Source organism: Typopeltis vanoorti, chromosome 17 (assembly GCF_054136105.1).
Source record: "Typopeltis vanoorti isolate ZY-2024b chromosome 17, IOZ_Tvanoo_1.0, whole genome shotgun sequence".
NCBI lineage: Eukaryota > Metazoa > Arthropoda > Arachnida > Uropygi > Thelyphonidae > Typopeltis > Typopeltis vanoorti.
In genome coordinates, this window is record NC_143565.1 from 89,007,387 (window position 1) to 89,035,227 (window position 27,841).

Here is a 27,841-nt window from a genome sequence, read left to right on the forward strand (position 1 = left end):
AAGTCTTGTAAAGATTTCAAATGGCTACTCTATCCTTTCATGTCAATATTCACTTCAGCATTCCAGTTATCCTCTAAGTTGTATTTGTAATCTTTGCTACATTGGTCCCTAAACTTCAATTTCCTGTCTACTAAAACTCCAGGATCCCTCAGTTTCTTCTAGCACAATTCTGCCAGCACATTATGTCATTGGATATCTCATGTGTAAATGGCTGTACATTTACTAATATTGAATTGATAGCCATATTAACATGCCCATAGTTCAAGCTTATTCAAATCATTCTGCAAGTACTGCTTATCACTTGCATTCCTGATTACTCTCCCTATCTTTGCATCATTAGCTAGTACCTGTATGTCTTTTGTAAAATCCTTTCCAATCATTAATGTAAAGATTGAATAACAAGAGATAAAGGATTGGGTACACCACTGCCTACCTTAAATATTGCAGATACACATCTCCAATACACCAATTTTTGATATCTGTCATTCAGTCATCCTTTTACCAGGTTTAATAGTTTATAATCCAATCCCATATCCTCTAACTTATGCAACAGCCTTTCATGCTGAATCCTGTCATAAAGTATTATGGTATATTCATCCAAAAAACCAAAAGTCAAAAAGTCAAAAAGTATTATGGTATATTCATCACTTTGCCTAACTCAACCATAACATTATTATAAAATGTGAGGAAGTTACTTAAGCATGATCTTCCCTTAGTAGATCCATGTTGTTCATTGCAAAGTATAGATTCTCTCTCAACCTATGTCTGTTTACGATCTCTTACCAACCTATTGCTAACCAATTCCTTTATAATTCTCGTGTTCTGTTTTATTTCCTTTTTTTTATAGATGAATATAGTGAGAATCATCATTTTATTTGTATTTCATTTGTATTTTCATTGTAATCATATGACAATGAAAATACAAAAAAGTTAAAGTTTATTGCACAGTTTTCATACCTAAATTTTGTGCGTTTGTAATAAGAATTTATTTGATATAGAGCAGAAAATATTTTGTGGACTATATCATTATTATTTACTATTGTTATTACTATTATAATTATATTATAATTTTTATAATATATATATATATATATATATATATATATATATATATATATATATAATTATATAATATATATAAATATTATAACTATAATTATTATTACTATATATTATTATATTATTATTACCCCTAGAGAGCACGTCCGCTGAGTGGCAGATAGGAGAGTCCACCATATGTGTGCGTGCGTGCATGCACGTGTATGTGTGTGTATGGTGGGGGTGGTCCGAATATACTGAATAAGGACTCGTGGACCAACAGGGCCATAAGGGGCAATCACCTTGATTGTAAGGGAAGTTGCACTCCCATGAACCCCCTAGCTGGATCTATCCTCTTCTTCTTCTTCTACTTTGAGGAAGATCCACTCACTTTAATCTTTCCTATAAGGCCTTATCAGCCAACTCTTCTTATTTTATGACCCTTATGCTATTAGAGTACTCGAGGGCCATGAGGTCTTTTCATTTCTCGCCTTATAACTATGCCCTCTCTATAAACCTTACTATAATTCTACTATAATCTAAACTATAATTATACTATAATAATACTATAATACTACTATAATTTAAACCTCCAATGGGTTTAAATTTGGAAGAAGGCTAGTTCAGAAGCCTTAAGGTAGCAGCCCTACCACTGAACTATTCCATCGTCAGGCTAGTCCCCTGACATGGAGAACATAATTCTACTTGTAAGTTGACAGAAAAAGATAATCGGATTGAATCTATGGAAAACGACCCTGGAATGGAAAAGGTAAAACAAAAATGGAAACGACAAAATATAATACACATAGCAAACTGGAATGTAAGAGGAATAGCATATAAAGAAATAGAATTAGACCAACTATTAAATGACAGAAATTTTAAAATAGCAGTAATCACTGAAACAAAAAAGAAATTAAAAGTAACTTTAATCTCTGTATATCACAATTTTAATGTGATATACAGAGTTGACAGAGACCAAAGAGCACAAGCAGGAGTCATGACTTGGATTCATAACTCCCTTTCAAAATAGTTAAAACATAAATTATGGAATGAAAGAATAATAGAAGCTAGAATAAAAATAGATAGAGGCTATTTAACAATAATTGGTTTATATGTCCCAGAAGAAGGAAGGATAATATTGATTTTTATAATCAGCTACAAAACATATATAATAAAATAAATGAAAATAATTACGTAATTTTATCAGGAGACTTAAATGCAAGAATTGGAAACATGAAAATTAATAATAATATAGGAATACATGGAGAACATACTCTAAACAGAATGGTAAAAAATTGATTGACTTTGTAGTTTATAATAACCTAAAAATAATGAATTCCTTCTATAAACATAAAGATATACATAAATATACTTGGGCAGCAAGAGGATGGAAATCAATATTAGATTATTTTATATTAAATGAAAAGACATCAAAATTTTCACTAGATGTTAGAGTTCACAGAGGATATGAAATAATCAGTGACCACTTCCTTGTTAAAATAAAATTAAGATTACCACCTAAATGGCTACAAGTAACAAGAACAAAAAGAAAATTTGAAACATTTGTTTATAAAACTAGACTATTGAATGAAACAAATGTACAATGGCTATATGAACAAAGAATTAACCAATATCTAGATAAAATAAAACAAAATGAAGAAATATAAATAGAATGGCTTAATATAAAAATGATACTAAATGCAGCAGCAAATGAAAGCTTAGGAAAGACCAAAAAATTCAATAAAAGGAAAAAACTGAATATCTGGGATGATACAATCAAAGAAATAATCAAAAAGAAAAAAGAAGCCTATCAAAAATGGTTAAGCAGTAAAAAATTAGAAGATGAAAAAGAATATAAAAGAATAAGAGCCATAACTAAAAGAGAAGTCAGAAAAGGACATAGAGAATCATGGAACAAATTAAGATGTCAGGCAGAGGAAAAGGCAGTAAAGGTCTCGGAAAAGGAGGAGCCAAGCGTCATCGTAAGGTTCTTCGTGATAACATCCAAGGTATTACCAAACCTGCTATTCGTTGTCTTGCTCGTCGTGGTGGTGTCAAGCGTATTTCGGGTCTAATCTACGAGGAAAATCGAGGCATCTTAAAAGTATTCTTGGAAAACGTCATCAGAGATGCAGTTACCTACACTGAGCATGCTAAAAGTAAGACTGTAACTGCTATGGATGTCGTATACGCTCTAAAATGGCAGGGAAAGATGCTGTATGATTTCGGTGGTTGAGGAACATCTTCAAAAAAATGGCCCTTTTCAGTAAAAAGTGTCGCCGTAGCACGTGGCAGTGAATTTGAGCTGTGCTGAAGAAAATGAGTTTTTAATCGGTGAATAGTCCGTTTTTTTTTACGCTTTTGAGTGCTATATTGTTTCTCTGGAATACGAGTGTACTATAGTGGTTGTTTTTTTGAAGCTAGTGCTGCCGTGATATTGTGTATTTCGTTTACCGAGAAGACAGGGAGGATGCATAATGGTGGAAGACAAGACGAAGCTAAGTTTTCATTACTGTATTTAGTTTTATTTCATTTTATTTAGTGTGCTTAATGTTTTGTTTTGCTTGTAATTTTACTTATTTAGCATTTATTTATTTTTGATTCTGAATAATTAACGATTACGCTAGTAGTCCCTTGGCAGTAACGAATGATGGCGGATTCAGCTGCAGATGCAAATGGCATGTCGCCAAGTCCTCCGCCATTTGGGCACTCTATTATAAGCAATATAATGAGGGAGTTTGTGGCAAGCGGCATGTATGCATCTTGGGAATTGGATGTCTGGCTTGTGAGAGAGGATGGAGGTGCGTGTGTGTTTAAAGTGCAGGCAGTGGGAGGAAATAAATGCAGCAGATATCTCAATAACCGACCTTGTTGCTCCAGGAACGGGAAATGAATACAGGAAGACGAGTAGTGTGATAGGAGAGAATGAAGAAAAATATGTGAATGAGAAAATAATAGTTGATAGTGTAGAAGGTGTGAGTGACTGTGAAAGTTATGATGGTTTTGTTTGGGAGAGTGAATTTTGATTTAGAGTGACTGACCTGCAGAGGGAGATAGAGGAGCTGAAAGAGGAGGTGGAATGTCTTGGGAGAAGTATGATAAGTACAAAAGATGAGATTAGAAGAATGGAAGAGATAAATGCAATGCAAATCAGAGTAGGGGAGAGAGAGAGTTTTGGGAATCATAGGATAGGAGAGAAATTTGTGAATGATAAAAGAGCAGAGAATGGAATTGGATATGGAAATGGAGAGAATGGAAACAGGAGAGAGAGAGAGAGGTGTGGAAGTGCTATAAGAGGAGAGAATAGAATAGAAAGAGACGGAATGAGAGAGGTATGGGAATGCTAGAAGAGGAGAGAATGGAAACAGTAGGAAGACAGAATGAGAGAGAGGCAGGGGAGTACTAGAAGAGGAGAGAATGGAAACAGTAAGAGAGACGGAATGAGAGAGAGTTATGGCAGTGCTAAAAGAGGAGAGAATGGAATGAGATAGAGAGAGGTATGGGAGTGCTAGAAGAGGAGAAAATGAAAACAGTAGGAGAGAGGGAATGAGAGAGAGGTATGGGAATGAAAGAAGAGGAGAAAATGGAAACAATACGAGAGTAAGAGGTTTAATGTATGGGTACTCAATGATCCGTGGTGTTCAAGATAGGATGCATGAGGAGTGTTTGCCAGGAGGAACGATAGAAAGGGTGACTTTGGCATTTAAGAGAGGTGAAAGGGTGGATGAGATGATTGTGATGGTGGGAACAAATGACTTGAGTGGCGGTTTAAATAGGGCAGTGAGAGATATGAGATTCTGGCTTGAGGTGGTACGAAAGAAGACACAGAGAGGAATGATAGTGTGTGTTTTGCCCAGGTATGATAATGACAAACTGAGCAGAAGAGCGATAATATTGAATGACATAATAGCTAGAATGTGTGATAAGAGAGATCTGGAATATGTGGATGCATGGATAGCGTTTGAGGACAGAGAGGAATTGTATGCAAGAGACCACTTACATTTGAATGAGGAAGGATGTAGGCATCTGGAGAGATTGCTGTTCTGAAAAAGTCAGTGTGTCTCAGGGAGGATGGTAGCAGGGGTGGTCTCTTGTGGGAATGGGTACTTGGGAGAAGGGGGACAACATCAGGTAACACTGAACTCAGTGGAGTCTAGAGGGGATAATGCTGGGTATAGAAACAATGGCATTTATATGCTATATACTAATGCCAGGAATATCCAGAATAAGGGAGATGAATTGGTGGTGCAGATAGCATCAGCCTGGACAAAAATTATTGAGATCACTGAGACGTGGTTGACAGAAGAGGATATAATAACAGGAATAGAAGTCGCTGGGTACAGCATTTTTCGGCAGGATAGGAAGGGAAAGTGTGGTGGTGGAATTCTGCTTATGATAAGTGACGACCTATGTCCTCTAAGAGTGGAGACTTTGAAAGACAGTGACACTAATGATTTTGAAAGCATATGGTGTGAGATAGAGGTGGGAAAGGCAGGATATTTAGTGGGGTATTGCTACAAACCAGGAGTACAGAGGGTGGGGATCAGGAAACGTTTAGATAGTTGAGTTTGGCAAGTGCAAGAAGAATGATTGTTATGGGAGATTTTAACTACAGTAGTATAAACTGGGGAGAGGAAGTTGCATGTAGTTCTTTTGGGACAAATGTCTTAGGCAACATGTAACAGAGGGAACAAGAGGTTGAAGAATTTTGGATTTGGTTATAGCATCAGAAGAGTTGATAATAACTGAGATGACATCTCCCCACTAGTTGGAGAGAGTGACCATATGGTTTTGACTTGGAAAATGAATAGACATGAAGGAGTATCAAAGAGACGGGAACGTATGTGGAATTATAAGGCAGGTGATTATAATAGTCTAAGACGTCAACTTGGGGAAGTTTCATGGAACGAGGAATTGGAAGGCTGGATATCATTAGTGCATGGGAAATTATGAAAGAATATTTGTTAGCAGCAATGGTAAGTTGTATACTACGAGTGAACAAGAGGACACAATTTGGAGTGAAGTGGATGACAAACAATATTAAACAGGAATTGCATGCAAAAAAGAGGCTGTGGGAGAGATATAAGGAGACAGGAGAAGAGAAGATGCATGAAGAGTATAAGACACAGGCCCGAAGAGTGACTAGTATGGTAAGGAAGATGAAACTGGAATATGAGAGGAGATCAGCCCTAAGATCCAAAGAAAATCCTACGGAATTTTTTAGCTATTTGGCCAGTAGGAGGAGAAATGACTGTGGAAGAATGATATTGCAGAATAAAAATGGGAATAGAGTGACTGATGCAAAGAACATAGTGTAATTGTGAAATGACCACTTTATGGAGTATTTCATCCTGGAGGAGTCAGTTTTAATACTAGAAGGATAGGGTAGGTTCATGGTTTCGAGGTACAGGAGGAGAGTGTGTTTCAAATACTGAGTACTCTGGATGTCAGTAAAGCTGTGGGACTGGATGGTATTTCACCACGAGTTTTAAGAAAATGTGTTAGGGAACTGACAGTGCCTTTGACCTGGCTTTACAATGTAAGTCTGGCTACTGGAAAGGTGATCATGGAATGGAAGGAAGGTAAGATAGTGGCATTGCATAAGGGTGGTAGCAGACTGGAAGTGTCTAATTATAGACCAGTTTGTGTGTCATCAGTAGTTAGTAAGATCATGGAGAAAGTAGTGAAGGACCGTATACAGCATTGGGCAGATGAGGGTAATGTTATCTGTGAAGGTCAACATGGATTTGTGAAGGGGCACTCTTGTTTTAGCAATATGCTGGCCTTTTATGATAAAGTTACAAGAGCATTAGATGAGGGAAAGGCATATACTGCCATTTTCTTAGACTTATCGAAGGCATTTGACAGGGTGCCACATAATAAGCTGATATTTAAATTTCAGCACATGGGTCTGGATGTCAGATTGGTCAACTGGATTCAGGATTGGCTGTCCGATAGGTATCAGAGAGTTGTGTGTGGTGGGGCATTTTCATGGAAGCAGAGGGTTACAATCTGAGTCCCACAGGGCTCAGTGCTGGGATCTATATTGTTTAACCTTTATATCAATGACATTGTCAGTGGATTGCAGGGGGATGTTCCGTTGTTTGCAGATGATGCAAAGCTGGGAAGGATTATTTGTAATAGTGCAGATGCAGCATCCCTGCAAGAGGATTTGAATAAGCTAGACAGATGGGCAAATGAATGGGTGTAACGGTTTAATGAAGCAAAATGTAAGGTCTTGAGGTTTGGGAAACATCGATGGGATACTGCATACTCTATGAGAGGAGTTCTACTGGAGGAAGTAGGGGAGACAGGAGATCTGGGGTTGATGATTGATAGAAACCTGAAATTTAGGGGACATATTGCAAAGGTAGTGAAGGTAACACAGAGGATTGCTGTGTGATACAAAGACGGATGAAAAAGATGGTTTCAGGACTGTACAAGCATAGTCATGAGGATCGGCTGAGGGAATGTGGACTGCAAGTTTGGTGGATAGATGAAGGAGAGGTGATATGATTGAGACTTTTAAACTGTTGAGCAGTGGTTACAGGGTTGACACTGGGGAGTTCTTTCGCTTGGTTGAACAGCGGGAAGGAGTGATGACAAGAGGCCATCCCTTCCTGAAAGTTACGAAAGGAAACTGTGAGCAAGAGGGTGAGGAGTGGTTTCTTTGCATGGAGGGTGGTTGAACCATGGAATGCATTGCCTGATGGAGTGGTGAGAGCGAGAACGGTCAATGAGTTCATGGAGTGGTATGATAGACTGTGTTTTTTAGGGGAGGGGACCCCTTCCTCGATGAGTCTTGACAGACTTTGTGTTTCTTAGGAAGGACCTCCCACATTGAGTCTTTTGACTCCATGGATGCCTGAATGATAATAATAATAATAAAAATTTGTTTCTAATTTGAAACATGATTTAAATAAAATAAGACCCAGGTGTATATAAGATTTTGAAACACTTAAATGCAGATACCAAAGAAAACATAAAATTAAACACCGAATTGAAATTAGAAGAATTTCTGAATTACTACACAGAATTGTGGACAGACAAATATTTTAAAAAAGACAACTGGCAAACAATTAACGAAAATGAAAAGGAAATAACTAAAGAAGAATTAGAAATCAGCTTGAAAGATACAAGAAACGGAAAATCACCTGGAGAAGATAAGCTAGGTTCAGAACTATATAAATACGCAGGAACAAGACTCAATGAAAGACTCTTATTATTTTTAAATAAAACTTATTCAACTGGTAACCCCCTCCCCCCCAATAGAATGGAAAAAAGCAGTTGTGATTCCTATCTTTAAAAAAGGTAATAGAGATGACCCTAAAAACTATAGAGGTATCAGTATACTGAATTCCTGTTACAAAATATATAGCAGAATCTTAAATAGCAAACTAATGAAATATTCCAAAAACTTTATTTTAGAAGTACAGAATGGATTTAGAAAAGGACGATCATGTATAGACCCAGCCTTTTGCCTAAAATTAATAATAGAGAAAAGAAGAGAATACAATTTAGAAACACATATTAAATTTATTGACTTTGAAAAAGCATTTGACAAAATTAAAAGAAACATATTATTTAACATATTAAAAGAAAGACAAATACCAAATAATATCCTAAAAGCTATCACAAGTATATATGAAAATAATTAAATACAAATAAGATTAAATCATGAGCTGTCATATACGAGAAAGATAAACCAAGGGGTCTGACAGGGATGTCCCCTCTCAGCAACTCTTTTTAATATTTACTTAAATGAAATAATAATAAAATGGAATAAAAAATTTTCGTCACGGTATTAAACTTTCTCCTACAGTGAACTTAAACACTCTCCTTTTTTGCCGACGACCAAATAATAATTACAAATTCTGAAGATAACTTACAGAAAGCTATTTTAGATCTAAATGAGATTGCCAAAGATTATGGTATGATAATATCAACGGAAAAATCAAAAACTATTTAGTTTAAAAGACAAGATCCAGCAAGAACTAAAATAGTAATAGATAACAAGATCTTAGAAGTGAATTCATTTAACTACCTAGGATGTATGATCACATATGAAAATGAAAAAGATATAAACTTAAAAATTGCAAAATATTTAAGAATAACAGGTGTAATTAACTGTATATTTAAACCAAACCTAGTTCAAAAACAAACCAGACTAAAAGTATACAATACATTAGCCCTACCAGTCTTAATGTATAGAAGCGAAATCTGGACAATAAAACAAAAAGACTAAGATTAACAACAGCAGAAATGTAGTTTATGAGAAAAACTGCAAAGTATATACCCTATTTGATCACAAAAGAAATGAAGAAATTATGAAAGAATTAACCTTCCTGCCCGCTAGGACGTCTATAGACGTCCAACTAAATCTGGATAAGATTCAGCCCACCTGTTTAAAGAACCTGGATAAGAAGTGCAATTTGACTGTCATGTCCATTAGAAGGTGTGATAAACCCTCACGCTGAAGAGAAAGGTTAATCGGATTATCTCCCGTTCGTAGCTGCCTCTCAGTTGCCATGGAACAAGAAACGGACTTTCTTGTTCCATGCTGGTGAACTGGATTTTAGTTATATATGATAGACTAAAAATAGAGAAATTATTTATATTTTTGTTTTCTCTTTTTATTGTATAATACAATTTTAATTTCTGGACAAAATAAAGGTCTTGCATAATTTCTTCACTTAACCAATTTAATTTTTTATTTTTTTGCGCTAATTTTTTTCTAATCGCTACTAGACAAAAGATTTTTCTTTGTTCTCGAAGAAATTAATTCACGATAATTATTTGGAATATTCTTTTAAAAAAAGAAAAGAAAACCGGCTGCCGACGTTCCAGGTTATATTAATTTTATTTTTGTACAAAACCATCGAAATCGAATAATACTTAACAGATTTCCTTTAGGACACACTTGAGCAACTTTGCTTTATAGAGAATAACATGAAATTCTTTAATCATATTACTAAATTTTTTCTTCATGTTGTATAGTAATCTGTACTTTCACTTTCTTGGTTTCCTTGTATAATTGGTCATTACAAAATGAAATTAACAGTTATGATTTAAATTTATATTTTCTGCATAATTCAGATATTTTATTCTCCAATTTTTAAAGTAAGCGATACATTTGCTTATTTTTATCATTCAAAATATGTATATCAAATGTGAAATTTCATTTCCATATTTTTACAATAGAATTGAACTTTATTTCGCCTCTGATAGTTTAGTTAATCTTCTCTGAACCCTTTTATAATATATCCTCAATCACCATGAAAACCAGGTGATCAAATCTGTGTGCAGTAATTTATATGAGGCTGTATCAGGGTCTTGTACAAATGGAGACATAATCTAAAATTAAAGATACCAAGAAATTATATATAAATTAAAGATACCAAGAAATTATATACTTGGTTTAATCATTTTTCCAAGTATATAATTTCTTGCTATCTTCAATTTATAGCATAACCAAGTGAAAAAACTTCCAACAAGGAAACATGATCTCTTTATTTCTATTTGCCCAGGTCCTCCATTTCATTGCTATTATCTGATGTGAAAACTTCACATCTTCAGGTTCTTGTCCACCAGCACTGCGAGATCTCTCACCTACTCAATCACCTTCAGAATTTTGCCACCAAGTATACTTTGCATCCCATTGTTGCTTATCCAATTTCAGAGTCTTACACTTTGCGACATTGAACTGATAATTCCACTCACTTCCTACTTATACAATCTATTCAAGTCCACCTGTAAGACCACATCTGTTTGACTTCTCATTGTTGTCACCAATTTTTCATCATCTACAAATAGTTGCATATCTCTAGTTAAACCCTTCCAAATGTCATTAATATACAAGGTTGAACAATATTGGCCCCAAAACAGTCACACCTCTGCTGCATACTACTAGTGATTTTATATATTTGCCATAACCATTAGCATTAGTTATGGCAAATGTCCTGGAATGTTCATTGGAAAAATTCCATGCTGATAATCATCAAAAAATACTTCTGTTATCAACCCATTGATGTATCACAGCTCTTACTAATCTCTCCAATACCTTAACCACAACTTCAGATATACAGATTCCTATAATTTGTAGCCAAAACCTTATCATTATCTTTGTGCAATGCTTTTATCTTCTTCCCATTCCATTTGGACTTGAATTGTCTTATTAAATATATATGCCAAGTCTAAGACTTATTTCATCCAACATTCCCTTGAGACATGGTGATATATCATCATGTAATATTGATTTATTAATATCTAGCTGATTTATTCCTCATATACTCCTTGCTTGCTCACAATTAAGCTATCTTCTCCCATTTCCTCTACATTTGAGCTTCGCACACACTGATGAGCTTGAAATATTCTGTTGAACCTGGTTTTCAATTTCAGTCATTTCCAACTGTAGGTGACTTTGTAGGCATTCACAAAGTATTCCTGGTGAGATTTTTAGAGAATAGTTCATCACCGCTTCCCCCCCTCCCCCCAATTTTATCCAAGCTCTCAAGACCAGCATATGGCTGGGATGTATTCATGACTGTAATCCATATGTGTTCACTGGGCCAGTTTGCCTGTTCTGGGGTACGAAAAATCTGAGTTTCCAGGTGAACTCCCCACCTCCATAAAGGCTAACTCAACTTTAGTCAAAAGAGACCAGATAAAGGTTCCTCACATCACTGATGGGAATTGAACCCAGGTCTTTCCAACCAAAAGGCTTTGTCTATACTAAGTGAGCAACAGAGACTCTCATGAACTTCTCACTGAATACCTCAACTATGTCTTTTGCAGTAGTTATCAATCTATCTTCATATATTAACATCATCTTGCCATAATACTTCTTCCTTCTACTTGTCACATATCTGAAAAACTCTCTAGGACTTCTCTTGGCCTGATTTGCTAATTTCTGCTTATACTGTCTTTACCATGAGTTAGTGTCACTTATCTAATCTGCTTTTTATTGAACTATTTATTGTCATTATTCATCTTGAGCTGTCCCCACAGTACTTTCTTCTCTCATGTTTTTGTACTCAATCCTCTCATTCATCTATCTGACATCTGGCATCTGATTTATTCAGACTTTTGAACTCCAGAATACATTCATGCATTGATGTTGTGTTTGTTCTCCTTTCTATTTAACTCCTCATTCCATTCCATAAGCTTCTCATAAACACTAGCCTTGTAGTTCCATATCCATTCCTCACCAAAGTCTTCATATGGCTGACACGACCACCATTCTGGTGATCACTTCATGATCACTCTCACCAACTGGGGGGGATATGACATCCAGCTCACAATTACATCCTCCAATGAAATGATTAAATTTAAGAATCTCGATCCTTGCATGACTCCTTATATGCTGCCTAAGATAGTTGTCTGTCAAGAACTCAAGACTTTCGTTTTCCTTATACCTAAATGCTGTCTCTTCATTCCCATCTATATTACCATAATTAAATCACTTATCATTATCACTTTTTCCTTATTCGCTAACCCAAGTTGCTTATACATTTCTTTTCCCACCCTTCATATTCTCTTCCTTTGAATCTCCACCTCACAGCATACTGTCATAAACCACTGTCACTATTTCCTCCCCTTGCATCTCCATCTTATGTAGACATAATATGCCCTGATGTCATCAACACCATTCCTCCTTCATTATTTGTCCTTTCTATGCTCCAAAAATAATCATACACTTCCATTTTTATTCCAGTCACGATATCATCCTTATCCAACCATGTTTCGCTTATTCCAGCAATTTGTGGGTGAATAAACTTATCCAATGAAACAATTTCATCTCACTTATTTTTGATGCTCCTGGCCTTTGTAAATAAACACAGCAATTCATTTTTAGTTCTATAACTATTGCTACCTATGGCACTGTTGGAATCTTCCCACACCTGTCGATGCTAATTGCCTTTATCACCACTTATCCTATATATATCTCCTGAAACTTAACTAACTAACTTCTTACATCCAAGGTCATCCTATCCTGACTGTCACCAAACATACATTCACTATTGCTTCCAACATCCACTGTCCTTATATCGTGCATCCCTGACCACCTTGTCTTCCCCATTTCCCTGTCATCTCTTGCATTCCAGTTCTCGCATCACTATCATCTCTCATCCTACTATTAGTTTCATTTATGACCACTTCAACCTCACCAATTCCTCTCACTTGATTTCACCTGTTATTTCCTTCTAGCAACAGTCTCTCTAGTTACTCATATCAAATCCATGTAAATGGCTATTATTTTTGAATTGGCTATTACTTTTGAATAAATTCATCCTTTATTCAAAAGTTCATTCAAATAGAAATTCATTCAAATAGATCCCAGATCATGTTTTACTAACTTATCTACTATAACAAGGTGACGAATATCTTGGACAGGTAAATGCATATACAGTAGTGTACTTGGATTTTGCAAAAGCTTTTGATAGGCTCCCACACAACAAACTAATAAAAAACAGAAAATTGCTAATCACACTCTTTATACGATTTCCTGGGTTGATTCTTTGTTCTTTCCCTTCTTGCCATCTATTAAAACAAATGTTTTCAGTGTCAATCTTATAAAATCCCTTTAATAACTTATATGCTTCTACTACATCCATTCTTTTTTGCCTGTCAGCTAGTTTTTGAAGCACACAGACCTTTAATCTATTCTTATAGGAAGCATCAGCAAGCATATCCACTCTCCAGCCAAAAGGCTGGAGAGCAGATATGCTTGCTGGGTTTGAATCCTGCCATGGGCATGGATGTTTGTGATTGTCTGTGATGGTGGTGGTAGTAGATTGCGTTGGTGTAGGTGATGTGGTTTGCTGTAGTTGGTGGACTGAATGGTGGAGACAGAGAGTTGTAGAGTAGATGCCTTCCCTCAATGAGTCTTTTGACTCCTTGGAGGTGTCATATAATAATAATAATATTGGTCACTTGCCTCTGGATCCATTCACCACTGTTCATCCCTGTGGAATCCATGCAATTAGATTTGTGCACAGTAGTCCAGATGTGGCCTTATTAAATCCTTAAAAAGGGAAATAATAACCTTATCCCTGTTAGTAAGTCACTGAATTAATCAACGATCACAAAATCTGATGTTCTATTTTAGTCATCTATGCAATATGTCCTCTACACTTACTCCCTTAATTAAATATGCCAAGAAATTATATTCTTGGTTTCATCCTTTTTCGAAGTGTAAACAAACAAAGTTTTGCACATGAAGTAGCTTCATGGCAGAACAACTCATATACAGAGGCTAATGACTTCACATAAGTTGCCTTAGTATCCCATAATGCAAAGCACATATCCCTACAGACATGTATAATGCTGTGCATTATGGGAAGAGCCACTACCCAGGGTTTCACTACATAAGTGAAGGGAAGTCTCCAAAAAAACTCAGTCGATTCCCCCCCCCCCCCCCCACCCCCCCCCCCAGATCACTCTAAACTCAGCAAGTGCTAGCGACCCAAAGGATGATTTTACTCACTGGTGGTTTCACTCAGTGACAGGCCCACCCTGCCACAGAGAGGAACCCTCAGTGGTGCTCTGCCAATATCACACTCACCCCCCCCCCCCACCAAACAGAGCCATAAAAACTCAGCGGTGGTCCCACTCCATCTTGAGAGGCAAAAACTTGTCCCCAAGTTTTTGCCTCTCATATCGCAGCACGGCAACCACTTCAACGCTAAAGCGTATCAGGGCATACCAAGGTTCAAGTTAAGGTGAAGTAATGCAGAAGTCATATTTCCATATACAAGTAGCCAAAAGGTGTTACACCTTATTATTAAATACTCTGGATTAGAGATAGGTGTTGAAAATTTTTCCACTTGGTTATACAAGCAGTCCCTGAGTTACAGACAAGATACAGGCAGTCCTCGGGTTACAGATGAGATACAGGCAGTCCTTGGGTTACAGACAAGATACATTCCTCAGAATGTCTTTATGTCGGATTTGTATGTAACTTGGATCCCTGATGAACAGCTCATATACAGTAATACTATTACTACTAATAATAACATAATGGCTCATAGGTGGCAATAATAATATAGTGTAATACTGGTATAATAATAATAATGCCCATGCACTGTAATAATAAGTTACAGAAACTATTGTGCTCTTTCTTTTAATTCAAACAAACAGAACATAAAAACAAACTCATACAAAAAATTTAGATAGGAGATAAGAGAAATTTCAAAAAAGAATATTAAAGGTTAACACTCACTTGCATCAGTGTCTTGCTTACTAAAAAGGGCATTTTTGAGGCAAGAAGGTAGGCTAACATTAATCAGAAGATGATGATGATAGAGATGGTGCTGCAGAATCAGGATTTGAATCAGGATCAGATTCTGGTGCTAGAGAGAATGTACCTGGTGTGCAGGAGAATCAGGATTTGATTACACTGCTGGAGAAGGGGAGCTTACCACTGAAGTCGGTTTCTTGAAAAAGGTATCTAGGATTGTTTGCACAGCCTTTTTCTTTTTTTTTCCATCATCAATGGCCACCTTGTAGCAACTGATGTTCTCACTAACTGCACGGTAAACCTTTGTAAACTGCTCAATACTAGTATCTTTGCTTTTCAAGCTTAGCAAATCCTGCTTCAATGACATGAAAGGCTTCAACTAATGCTTTTGTCATAAACTTTCTTTGCTCTGAATCTTCTGATTCTTTATGTTCTTGTGTTTCTATTAGCTACTTCTCAGTCTCCATAAGGTCTTCATTGGTTAATTCTTGTGAATGTGACTCTAGTAAGTCAAAGACATCATTTTCATTAATATCTAATTGCAGTGCATTGCCACTATCCACCACAACTTTTCTGGCTTTGGTGATGTCTTCTCCTTCTGTGAAGCCACGAAAATCATCACAGAATTGAGGGCACAGTTTGTTCCAACCCCTTTCATTATTCCCAAGAATCAGCAATGGTTTTGATGGCATCATAGATGTTATAATTTTTCCAGAACTCTCTCAAGGTCATCACATCATCTTCATGGCCCTGACTGCTTGCAGGAATCTATGCCATAAGTAATAAGCCTTAAATGCAGAAATGAATCCCTGGTTCATTGGCTGTAGTAACGATGTAGTGTTGGGTGATAAAAATATGGCCTTTATATTAGGGTGAAGGGCATCTAAAGCATCTAAAGATGTTAGATGTCCAGGAGTATTATTCAGCACAAGCAGAATTTTATAGGGAATTTTCTTTTCCAAACAACAACATTCCACAGCAGGAATAAAATAGTTCAAGAACCAATCTTGAACTAGCATAAAGATGCTTCGCCAATGAGCTGCTTATGCCGTGCGGATTTGTTTATATGCATGAAGAAACTGGTTCCTGAATTTAATAAAAATAACTAATACGGGTTTATTGGTCATTGATACTACTAGTTACCTATAGTAGTATCAAATCTTTATGACCAATAAACCCACTGTTAGTTATTTTTATTACATTAGTTTTTGTAGTCGAAAATAACATACTTATCAGTTCCCAAATTATTAATTTAATTATTTAATTATCCTTATGGGGAGCCTTGGGAGCCCGTTCTTAAGTATGGAGTGCTGTAAGTTGGGTTGTCTGTAACCTGGGGGGGACTGCCTGTATTATAAATTAAAGATGCCAAGAAGTTGTATTCTTGGCTTCATCTTTTTTCCAAGTGTAAGCAATCAAAGTTTACACATGAAGTAACTCCATGACAGGCAACTTGTATATAGAGACTAATGACTTCACATCAGTTGCCTTAGTATCCCATAATGCAAAGCACATATCCTTACAGACATGTATATTGCATTATATAGCATGTATATAGACATGTCTATATACAGACCACTGGTCACTTACCTTTTCCCACATTCAACCCCCCCCCCCTCTCATGTACACCACCTTTATCCAAATCACCAGCTTCATAACCATCTTAATTTGCTTTCATTTGTGCAACAGATTTCCATGCAGAATCCTGTCAACTTCATTGCAGAGTCTAGCACTATAACTGAGTAACTATTTCCTTTATCCAACTCATTTATCACTTTATTATAAAAAAGTTAGCAAATTACAAAGGTAAGACCTATCCATTACAAGACCTTGTTTTCGCTTCACCCATTCCTGAATTCTGTCTTTTACCTTAAGCACCACTTCTGAGATACTGATGGCCCTATAATTTGCTGCTTATGTCTTGAAGCCTTCTTTAGCAGTGGAACTATTTTGCCTTCTTTCCACTCTCTTTGACACCTTCCCACAACTTAGGCTTAAATTCAATAACTTGGTCAGAGGAACTGGCAACTTCCTAGCATATTCTCATAACACACACAGGCTAATATACCATCTAATCCTATAGCCATGTTCATCTACAGGTTCTGCAATATCGTAAGCAATTCCGTTTCATATACTTCTAATCTCCAATCAGTCAGTGTTGCATCTGGCACTGCGGTATCTCTATCTGGATGGTATACCCTTGCAAAATTTTGATTCAGTAACTCAACTATTTCATTTGCATCTTTTTACTGCCCTACCATCAGCATGAATTAAAGTCATCCTTCCATTATTGTTCTTCCATTTACTCATCACATAGTGAAAGAACTTTTTGGGATTTCTTTTGGTGTTATCAGTTGGCTTCCTGTTATAATCAGATCACCCTTCTTGCTTGTGCCTTGTACTGCTCATGTCCTTGCTGGTCATTTTTTTTTTGTCATATTTCCTCCTTTTCTTTTCCTGCTTAATGATGCTTTTCATCTGTCTAATCTCTTTTCATCTGTGTACTGTTAAGAACTCTCCCCCTACAAATGACAGTGTTCACAGATAACTCCTGAGTTTGTCATAATCACCTGCTTTGTAACTGTACATATATTCCTTTTTACCAGAAATTTTTCCATATGTGGCAATCTTGTAGGTCAAGACAACATAATCGCTTTCCCGAAATGAAGATAGTGTGTCTGCATTGGTTACTGATAAATTCTCTGATGTTTTGAACATATCCAACACTCTTGGACCCCCCACCCCCTCCACTACATTTTGTCTCATGTAATTATCTTTTAGCTGCCATCTTGGTTGGCCGAGTGGTTAGCATATCCGCTCTCCAACCAAAAGGCTCTGGGTTCAAATCCTGCAATGGGCATGGATGTTTGTGATTGACTATTATTTTCACAGTCAGTAGATGCATTATATAGATGATGCAGTTCACTGTAGTTGGGAGGATTAAGTTTTAGTTGGGGGAGAGTTGTAGAGTAAGTGCTCTCCCTCGACAAGTCTTGGACTCTGTGGAGGTGTCAAATAATAATAAATTCCATTTTCTCCTTCCAATCTATTTCCTCATATTTGAAGTTCCTTATAATAATTACTCGACCTGCACTTATTGTGCTAATTTGACAAAGCATGACATTTACGTTCTTCCTTATACCTACTGGCTTATAGCAGCAACTAGCTGTATATTTCATTCTGTTGGCCTAATCTCATCCTGGATGGGGATCAAATGAATTTTCCTCAGCATCCCTGCCCTCCTGGTGTAATAGTACTAGTACTACTAATCTTTTTGAGTTAAATTCTTCTGCTATTAGTAGCAAAACTTATCCCTCCCATTTTGTTCCCTCTGTCCTCTCTAAAAATATTCTACCTTTGCATTCTATTCTTGATTATACAGGAAAACCTCGTTTAATGCAAATTCGATATGCGTGATATTGCGATTGCGTTAAATGATACTATTCCCTGCTTTAAGCAAGTGATTAATCAGTTAACACAATTTTTTTATGCTATGAGAAATTTTACATTATATGAAATTTTTTGTCACCAATCTGCAGTGAATGGAAAAGCTGGAAGTCATTAAGAGACATGAAAATGGTGCTAGTAATACAATGATTGTGCAAGACCTGGGATACAGCAAAGTCTACAGTTTGGACTATATTAAATAAGAGCAAAGAATACAAAGAACAAAGAAAAGTTGCTATTGCTTCTTTAAGCATGCTTATCACCTGAAAGAGAAGCCATTTTAATGATCGAGTTGGAGCGTCTTCTATCACTCTGGATTGAGGATTATAACCAAAAAAGAATACCTCTTAGTATAGGAAATATTCAGGTAAAAGCTCTCAATATTTTTACCTCATTGAAAGAAACCAAATTTCAAGAGGAATGTGAAAGCTTTACTGCACGTTTAGGAAGGTTTGACCGTTTCAAAAATTGAGCTGGACTGCATAACATAAGAATAACTAGGGAATCTGCTAGTGCTGATAAAGATTCTGTCACCAAGTTTCCTGAAGAACATGTAAAGGATAATCCAGGAGTTATGATGATTGGCAAATATTCAACGTCAACGAAAGTGATTTCTTTTGGAAGCTTATGCCAACAAACACTTTACTAGCTAAAACTGAAGCATCTCAACCAGGATACTTTTATTAGGAGTCAATGCAGAAGGCGACTTTAAACATAAGCCTATGTTAGTTTTTATCATGCACGAAATCCAAGATCTAACATTATTGAAGAAATCAGCACAAATGGAAAAAAGCTTGGATGTAATGAACTGGATAATAAGGCTGTGGGATTTGATAATATATCACCACGTATTCTGAAAGAATGTGCCAGGGAGTTTACGCCTGCCTTGACATATTTTTTTAATATGAGTCTTGGACTCGGTCAAGTTCCTAAGGAGGGCAAGATTGTGCCACTTCATAAAGGAGGTGATCGAACTCAAGCATCAAACTATAGGCCTATCTGTGTGTCAGGTGTTGTGATTAAGTTGTTGGAGAAGCTTGTGAGAACTAGGATCCAGAGTTGGGTTGATAACAATGGTATTATCTTTGATGGACAGTATGTATTTGCTAAAGGGAGATCATGTTTTAGTAATCTACTTACTTATTACAATAAAGTGACTGCTTCCTTGGAACAGAGGAAAAGGATACACAGTAATATACTTGGATTTCGCAAAGGTTTTTGATAGAGTACCTCATGATAGGTTGACAGTCAAACTAGAGCAGATTGGGTTGGATATTAGATTGGTGCATTGGATTGGAGACTGTCTATCTGATAGGTATCAACAAGTTGTGTATAGGGGAGGGGAGCGATATCCAGGAAAAGGAAAGTCACTAGTGGAGTGCTGTAGGGGTCTGTTTTAGGTCCATTGCTGTTTAACTTGTATATTAATGATATAGATGAAGATTTGGATGGAGATATTCAGTTGTTTGCAGATGATGGATAGGTCTTCATTAGTAATTCCCCTAATGCCATATTTGGACATTTTTAATAGCAATAGATCATGATGAACACAGTCGAATGCTTTAGATATATCAAGAAAAACAGCTGCCGTGTGCATTCCTTCATTTATTCGACTATAGACCTTTTTATGAAACTCGAGTAGCGCTTTTTCAGTATTGCTTCCAGATCTGAACCCATATTGATTAGTAGCGTAAAAGGATATTGTATTTAAATAGCTATTTAAGCATTTTTTTTTATCAGAATTTCAATAACCTCTGAGATTGTGGATAGCATAGATATTGGTCTGTAATTTTTGATTTCATTTCTATTTCCTCCTTTAAATAACAGTACAACTGAAGCAGTCTTTAGGTGTTCTATAAATTTACCATATTCAAAGGATTTATTAATGATATTTGTAAAGAATTGTAATTTATGCCTAATGATAATGTTTAACTTTTTAACATTTATGTTGTCACATCCCTTTTATCCCTTTTTTTAATCCGATTACTACACTCTTCACTTCATCTTCATTTACTGCATGTAGATACATAGAATTCTTAATCCACGGAAGGTGACTGACATACTTTGCCCTTTCTGCAGGGGTTGAAAACACAACTGCCATAGTTGGTAACGTGGTTGTTCATTTTGTTAAGTATATCAGTGATGTCATTGCCCTCTGGAAATTCTCGCGTTTTCTGTTTTGTGTTACCTATTATCATATTGACCAACCTCCATTTCTTTACTTTTATCATTACAACAAGAAAGAAATTTCGATAGCAGAGAATGTTCTTTTGCCTGTTTTATTTTTTCCTTTAGATGTTTAACAAAATTTTTATAGTCATATTCAAAATTTAAATTGTATGGATTTTTTTTATGCTTATAGTAGAGCTTCTCTTTTGTCTTTATCATATTTTTTAGTTCATCTGTTATCCAGTGTGTGTGTGAATGTCCTTTTTTGTAGTAACTGTTTTATGATATTGCGATTTGGTGTCTGCATATTTTATCATTTTGATAAATTCATCATATAACCGAAACTGATTTGTGTCTAATAAGTCAGTTTGTGGCAGTTGATAATGTTTTATGTATCTTTCAAATTTTTTATAATTGGTGCCAATTACAAATTTATTCTGACTACCTGTGCAACTCATGTTAACACTATCAGGTATAGATAGTTTCAAAAGTATCAAATGGTGATCTCTTATATTACTAATGTAGATTGCAGTGGATACCTCATAGGTCATTCTGTTTCTTATGAATATGTGATCAATGCAACTAGTCAACTTGTACACTTCTCTCGTATTGCCATCGATGTAAGCAAGAAACCCATGAGTAGATAATATATTTTTATATTCTTCAGTTTTACTGTTACTCTTATTTTGCATGAAGAATTGCAAATGAAAAAGTTTTGCACAAGATTGGTGCCATGCTTTCTCACAGCAGATCAAAAACGCACTCGCATGTAAATCTCTGAACAGTGCTTGGACCATTTTAACAAGAATAAAACTGATTTTGTATGTCAATATACTACTATGGATGAGACTTGGATTCACCATTACACACCAGAATCCAAACAGCAGTCAAAACAATGGGCAGAAGCCAGTTGTTCAGTGCCAAAGAAGAACCAGTTGGTTCCATCAGCAAGAAAGGTCATGGCATCGGTGTTTTGGGATGCTAAAGGCATTTTGTTTATTAATTATCTTGAAAAGGGTAAAACAATAACTGGAGAATATTATTCCAATCTTTTAAGCAGACTAGACGAAAAAATTCGTGAGAAAAGACTCGATTTCCAGAACAAAAAAATCATCTTTCATCAGGACAATGTACCTGCCCACAAAGGTGTTTTGGCAATGGGAAAATTAAGGCATTTGTGCTATGAATTGTTGGAACATCCACCCTATTCCCCAGATATGGCTCCCTCCGATCTCTTCCCAAAACTAAAAATTCCTCGCTAGTCAGCATTTTTTTTTCTAATCAAGAAGTGATTGCAGCTGTAGAGGGGTATTTTGCAAATCTTACTGAGAAGCATTACAGGGACGGGATATGGTGCTGGAGCATCGCTGGAATAAATGTATTAGTCTTAAGGAAGATTATGTTGAAAAATAAAAATAATTTTGACATTATAAATTCGTTTTTTCGTCATTAGGCTGAGAACTTTTCAGACCACCCTTGTACTTAAAGCAGTACGAAACCAACAAGTGGAGAAGCCATATGTCAGAACCATCAAATCAGCATACCCACAGCAACAATTCATTTCAATGGCAACATCTCTACTGTGGAAATACAGAGAAATATAAGACAGGGTGACATAATCTCTCCAAAATTATGAATAGCATGTCTAGAAGAAATATTCAAACTTCTTGACAAATATCTTCCTTTCTGGAAGATATTTGTGCTTTGCAGATGACGTAGTTATCTTTATTTCAACTGCACATGAATTACTGACTTGTATTCATGAACTCCAAATTGCTAGCAAAACATCTGGCCTAAAGATAAACCTAAAAGAAGACCCAAGTTATGTTCAATAGCTATGTCCAACCAGAAATAATAAAAATCAATAATGAGGAAATTAAACAAGTAGACCATTACATATACTTAGGACAACAGACATCTTCTTCTTCTTCTTCTTCTGCAGCTTTTCCCACTTAAGTAGGGTCGCTGTTTGTAGTGAGTCTTCTCCACAACTTCCTGTCTTGGGCTGTAGCCACATCCAAGTTCTTCATCCTCAAATCCTCCTCCACTATCTCTCTCTCCCTCTCTTCTTTGGCCATCTGCACTTCCTCTTCCCCTGCACATCCATCTGCATGACCTTTCTTCCCACATACTCTTCCTCCCTCCTCATCACATGACCAAACCATCTCAACCTTGCCTCCTGTATCTTTGCTCCTAAGTTCGTAACTTTCACCGTTTCCCCCTTACATAATCATTTCTCAGATGATCCTTTCTGGTCACACTGCACATCCACCTAAAGCATTCTCATCTCCACTACCTCCATCCTGCTGATGTTATTTTTCCTCAGGGCCACAGTTTCCAAAGTATATGTCATAGCTGGTCTCACTACTGTCCTGTAAATTTTGCCTTTTAGATTGATTGGCACCCTCTTATCACATAGCACTCCAGCCATCTCTCTCCAGTTCCTCCATCCTGCTTGTATCCTGCATCCCACTTCCTTCTCAGCCTCACCATCCTCTTTCATTGTTGAACCTAAATATCTAAAGTCACTGACCTTCCTGATGACATTTCCTTCCAGCTCCAGATCTGTCTCCTGGCTGCCATCCACTTTGCAACACATATACTCTGTCTTACTTCTGCTCAGTCTCATCTCTCTCTTCCAGTACTTTCCTCCAACTTTCCAGTTTGGCTGCCACTTCTTCTCTTCATTCTGCACTCAGCACGATGTTAACTGCATACAACATAGTCCAAGGCGCGTTTTCTCTCACTTCCTCAGACACCACCTCCATCGCAATATTAAACAGGAACGGACTTGGTCAATGGAACAAAATATCATTGACAAAATTAAAAGGCAAGGTGCACGATGATTGGGTGGAAAGCATTTGGAAAATTACATTCAATATTCAAAAGCCAACTACCATTATGCCTGAAGAGAAAAGTCTTTAACCAATGTATTCTTCCTATACTAACATACTAACATATGGCTGTGAAACATGGACACTAAATGCAAAGCAAATTCAGAATTTTTCCATTTGGGTTTTTCCATATCCATTTTGTGCTTTTTTCTTGAAGAAGGAATTCAGGTTTTAATGGAGTTTTTTGAGCTGTGATAAAAATAAAAAGTGTTTTTAATTATTGTATAGTGTGACTTTTTGTCGCAAATTGTGCTGCATTTTTTTCTGTTTGGATACAAGTGTCCTTCAGTGGTGTTATTGAAAATTTTTTTTGTTTATATTGTGTTTTGCTACTTATTTGTCATACTACTTCAGCTTCTAAAGATGCCATCCATAAAGAAATGTACGTCAGCAGCATGGAAGGCTTCTGTACAAAAGTCTGGCTTTGCCTTGGATTTTTCACAGTGGATGTGTTGTGAAAACTGCTATATGTGTGCACTGAAAAATATGAAAGATCTGTGGACTGTCTGGGTAATCTCTGGAAGAGGATATTAAACAGCTAAAGGAGAGATTTGCTGATGATAAGGAGAAGGAGGAAGTTAATGTTATAAAGAAGGAATCAAAGGATAGTCATATATCAGTGTATGGGGACCCAATCATTAGAGGTGTCATTACTAATCTAGTGCACAAAACATGGTTTCCTGGTGGAACAATAAAGCAAATAACTGATGCTTTGCAGAAAAGGAAATGCGGGGTATCAAAATTAGTGGTAGTCTTGGGCACAAATGACTTCGTGGGTAGGAGAAGAAGAATGTTGATAGAAACTTGAGGAAGTTGTTGCAGCAGGTAAAGAAGAATAGTGTTGTTGGAAAAGTCATAGGCATGTTGTCCAAATATGATAACAGTGAATCGAGAAGGAGAGCAGAGATAATGAATATTAAGATGGCTAAGTTGTGTGATTCAAAGGGGGTTCAATTTGTAAATCTGTAGAGTGAATTTGAAGTGAAGTTCAAATGATATAAAGCTGATGGATTACATTTGAATGGGTTTGGTGTTGGGCATTTAGAAAGGATATAGTTTTCTGAGAAGGCACAGAATCAAGAAGTTAATGTAGCAAATGATCAGAGTCTACCTGTGAAACAGGATAGCACAAATCATCAGATTGTACAGCAGGAGGAAGATGGATATGAGGTTGAAGATGTGGTTGCAGCAGCACAAAGTAATTGAATGCATAAAGGTGAATATGACGCAGGTAAGAATGGAAATAACAGTCAGGATCAGGGAAACAGGAGTGGTCAAACTGAAGAGAGAAGTGTAGTATAGCTAGAATAGAGAATGTTGGTGTTGGTAGGATGGCCTCAAACACACAGTGATTGTTATGTTTATACACAAATGTAAGGAGTATTTTAACAAGAGAGCTGAGTTTGTGGCATTGATTGAGACGGTATGCCCAAAAATAATTGGAATAAGTGAAACTTGGTTGTCTGAGGAGGATGTGATTTTGGGAATAGAATTAGAAGGATATATAATTTTCTGGAAGGATAGAGATGTAAAAAGAGGAGGAGGAGGAGGAGTGCTGCTAATGATTGCAGGGGAATTGTGTCCACAAAGAGTGGAAGTTGGCATGCAGAGATTTTGAATCTGTTTGGTGCGAAGTTGAAATAAACAGGTTAGTATATCTGACAGGATGCTGTTATGGGCCAGGGAATGCAGAGAATACTGATTGTGAAATGTTTAAGCAAATTAGTTGGGCATATAAAAAGAAGGTGATTCTGATGGGAGACTTTAATTACAGGAATATAGACTGGAAGGAAGAGATGGTGTATGGGTAGTGGGCCTTTCCCATTATGCATAGCATTATACATGTCCATAAGGATGTGTGCTTTGCATTATGGGATACTAATGTAATTGACATGAAGTCATTTACATTCTATATACAAGTAGTCTAGTTGTGAAGTGACTTCATGCACAAACTTGTCATCTTGGCATCATTAAAAAGTTACTTCACATGCAAACTTTGTTTGCTTACACTTGGATAAGAGATTAAACCAAGAATATAATTTCTGGGCGTCTTTAATTTATAGTATAGCCAAGTGGAAAAACTTTCAATATCTATCTCTAATCCAGAGTATTTTAGTAATGAGATGCGACACCTTTCACTACTTGTATATGGAAATGTGACTTCTGCATTACTTCAACCTTGGTATCACTTCTGGATCTGGCTCCCACAGATGAGAGCCATCCTATTATGTATAGTATCACACATGTCCATATAAAGTCGAAGTGATTACCCTCTATATATGAATTGCCCAGTCGTGAAGTTATTTCATGTGCAAACCCTCTTTGCTTATGCTTAGATAAGGGATTAACCAAGAATATAATTTCTTGGTATCGTTAATTTATTAGCTACTGCCACATAAAATTATTAGATACTGCATAAGATAAGAAAAACTTGATACTTCTGTATACAGCTAATGTCACTGTTGCATGCAAACCTCCTTGAGATGGAAATACCATCACGGTAGAATACATCTCACTCTATCATAATATGTCTTAACTTGATCGAGACTATTTTTAGGCTATTTGATCCAATCTTGTATGCCACAGACAGCTTACAATTACAACTTGCCTGTAAATGGAAATGAAACTGTATACATTAAGCATAGTTTATATAGACTTTTGAATTAATCATTAAGATTATAGCTATGTAACAGTTCCTGTATGTGTGATTTTAATAATATTATACAGCTGTGATTGATATGTAAATGAAATTTAAAAACCATATATATTTGAGAAAGAATTTTATTTCATTTTCTCCACTTTCATTTATTTTGACCAAATTGCAAAAGTGCATTTTTGTCTTTTATTTTTCCTAAATTTAAATCTTTTTTCTGGGAAGCCATAGTAGTCAAAAAGGGCAAAAATTCCATTTGTATTAAGGGGATATACAAGACTGAGGTAGCAAATTACTGGCCAATCAGTATCTTGAGAGCAGTGGTAAGTTATTGCAGAAGTTGATAAATGCTATTTATCAACTTTGTAACAAATTATGAATTTGTTACAAAGTTGATAACACAAAAAATAACACAAAAATATGAATACTCTATTTTGTGCAAGGTATGTATTGCCTGAGTAATCTGCTCACTTTTTATAATAAACTGACAGAATAAAGGAAATTGCTACTAAGTAATATTGCTGTACCCTCCAAAGGCATTCGATAGGATTTGAAATGAAACTCCATTACATAAATTGGAAAAGTTGGGTTGGATAAGAGAGTGACTGATGAACAGATATGAAATTCAATCCAGGAGAAGATGACTTTTACTGTACCACAGGGCTTTGCAATTAGGCTGCTACTGCTATTTATTTTATACATCAATTCTCTCAGAAATAATTTAAGGGGAAACATCCAGTTGTTTGCTGCTGATGACACAAAACTGGAAGAGCTATAATTGATGCATATGAATAGCATTCCTGCAGGATGATATAGACTGATTATATGGCCAAAAAATAATCACAGTTTAAGGTAGCAATTGTGAAGTTGTGTAGTTTAGGAGCTGCATACTATACTAACAAAACTGGACTACAAGAAATTAATGAGATTAGGGAGTGACTGTGTAAAGTCAGTTGAAATTTAGTGGGCATATTGCTAAGGTGGCCAAAACAGCTCATCAGATTACTTGGATGGTAAAGAACATACCAATAAGCAGGGAAAGGAAGGTTGTTATTCCTCTTTATAAAATCTTAATAGGGTCATATTTGGATTACGGCACACAGATCAGGTCACTGGGTATCATTGAAGATTTGAAGATAGTGGAGATGATCTAGAGTGACTGAGATTGTGACCGACCTATGAAATATTTCCTATGATGCAAAAATGAAGGTCTATTTGTTACAAAGACTAGTGGAAAAGAGAGGATATGATAGAAACACATAAGTTATTAAAGGGTTTTATATGATTTTATATGATTGTTGCAGAAAATCCTACATGCAAACATTGTTTGCTTATACTTGGATAAAGGATTAAACCAAGAATATTATTTCTTGCATCTTTAATTAGTGGTATGGCCTGGTG

The 27,841-nt window shown here is 36.2% G+C and overlaps 2 protein-coding genes across 6 annotated transcripts in view; both read left to right on the top strand.

The window, feature by feature from the left end:
* Window positions 1-27,841, top strand: part of LOC150097613 (papilin-like) — a 1,184,257-nt gene that overhangs the window by 436,225 nt on the left and 720,191 nt on the right. The window lies entirely within an intron of this gene.
* Window positions 2,963-3,274, top strand: LOC150097614 (histone H4-like). Its single transcript, XM_090407775.1, has one exon. The coding sequence runs from the start codon at window positions 2,963-2,965 to the stop codon at window positions 3,272-3,274; it is 312 nt and encodes a 103-aa protein (XP_090263901.1).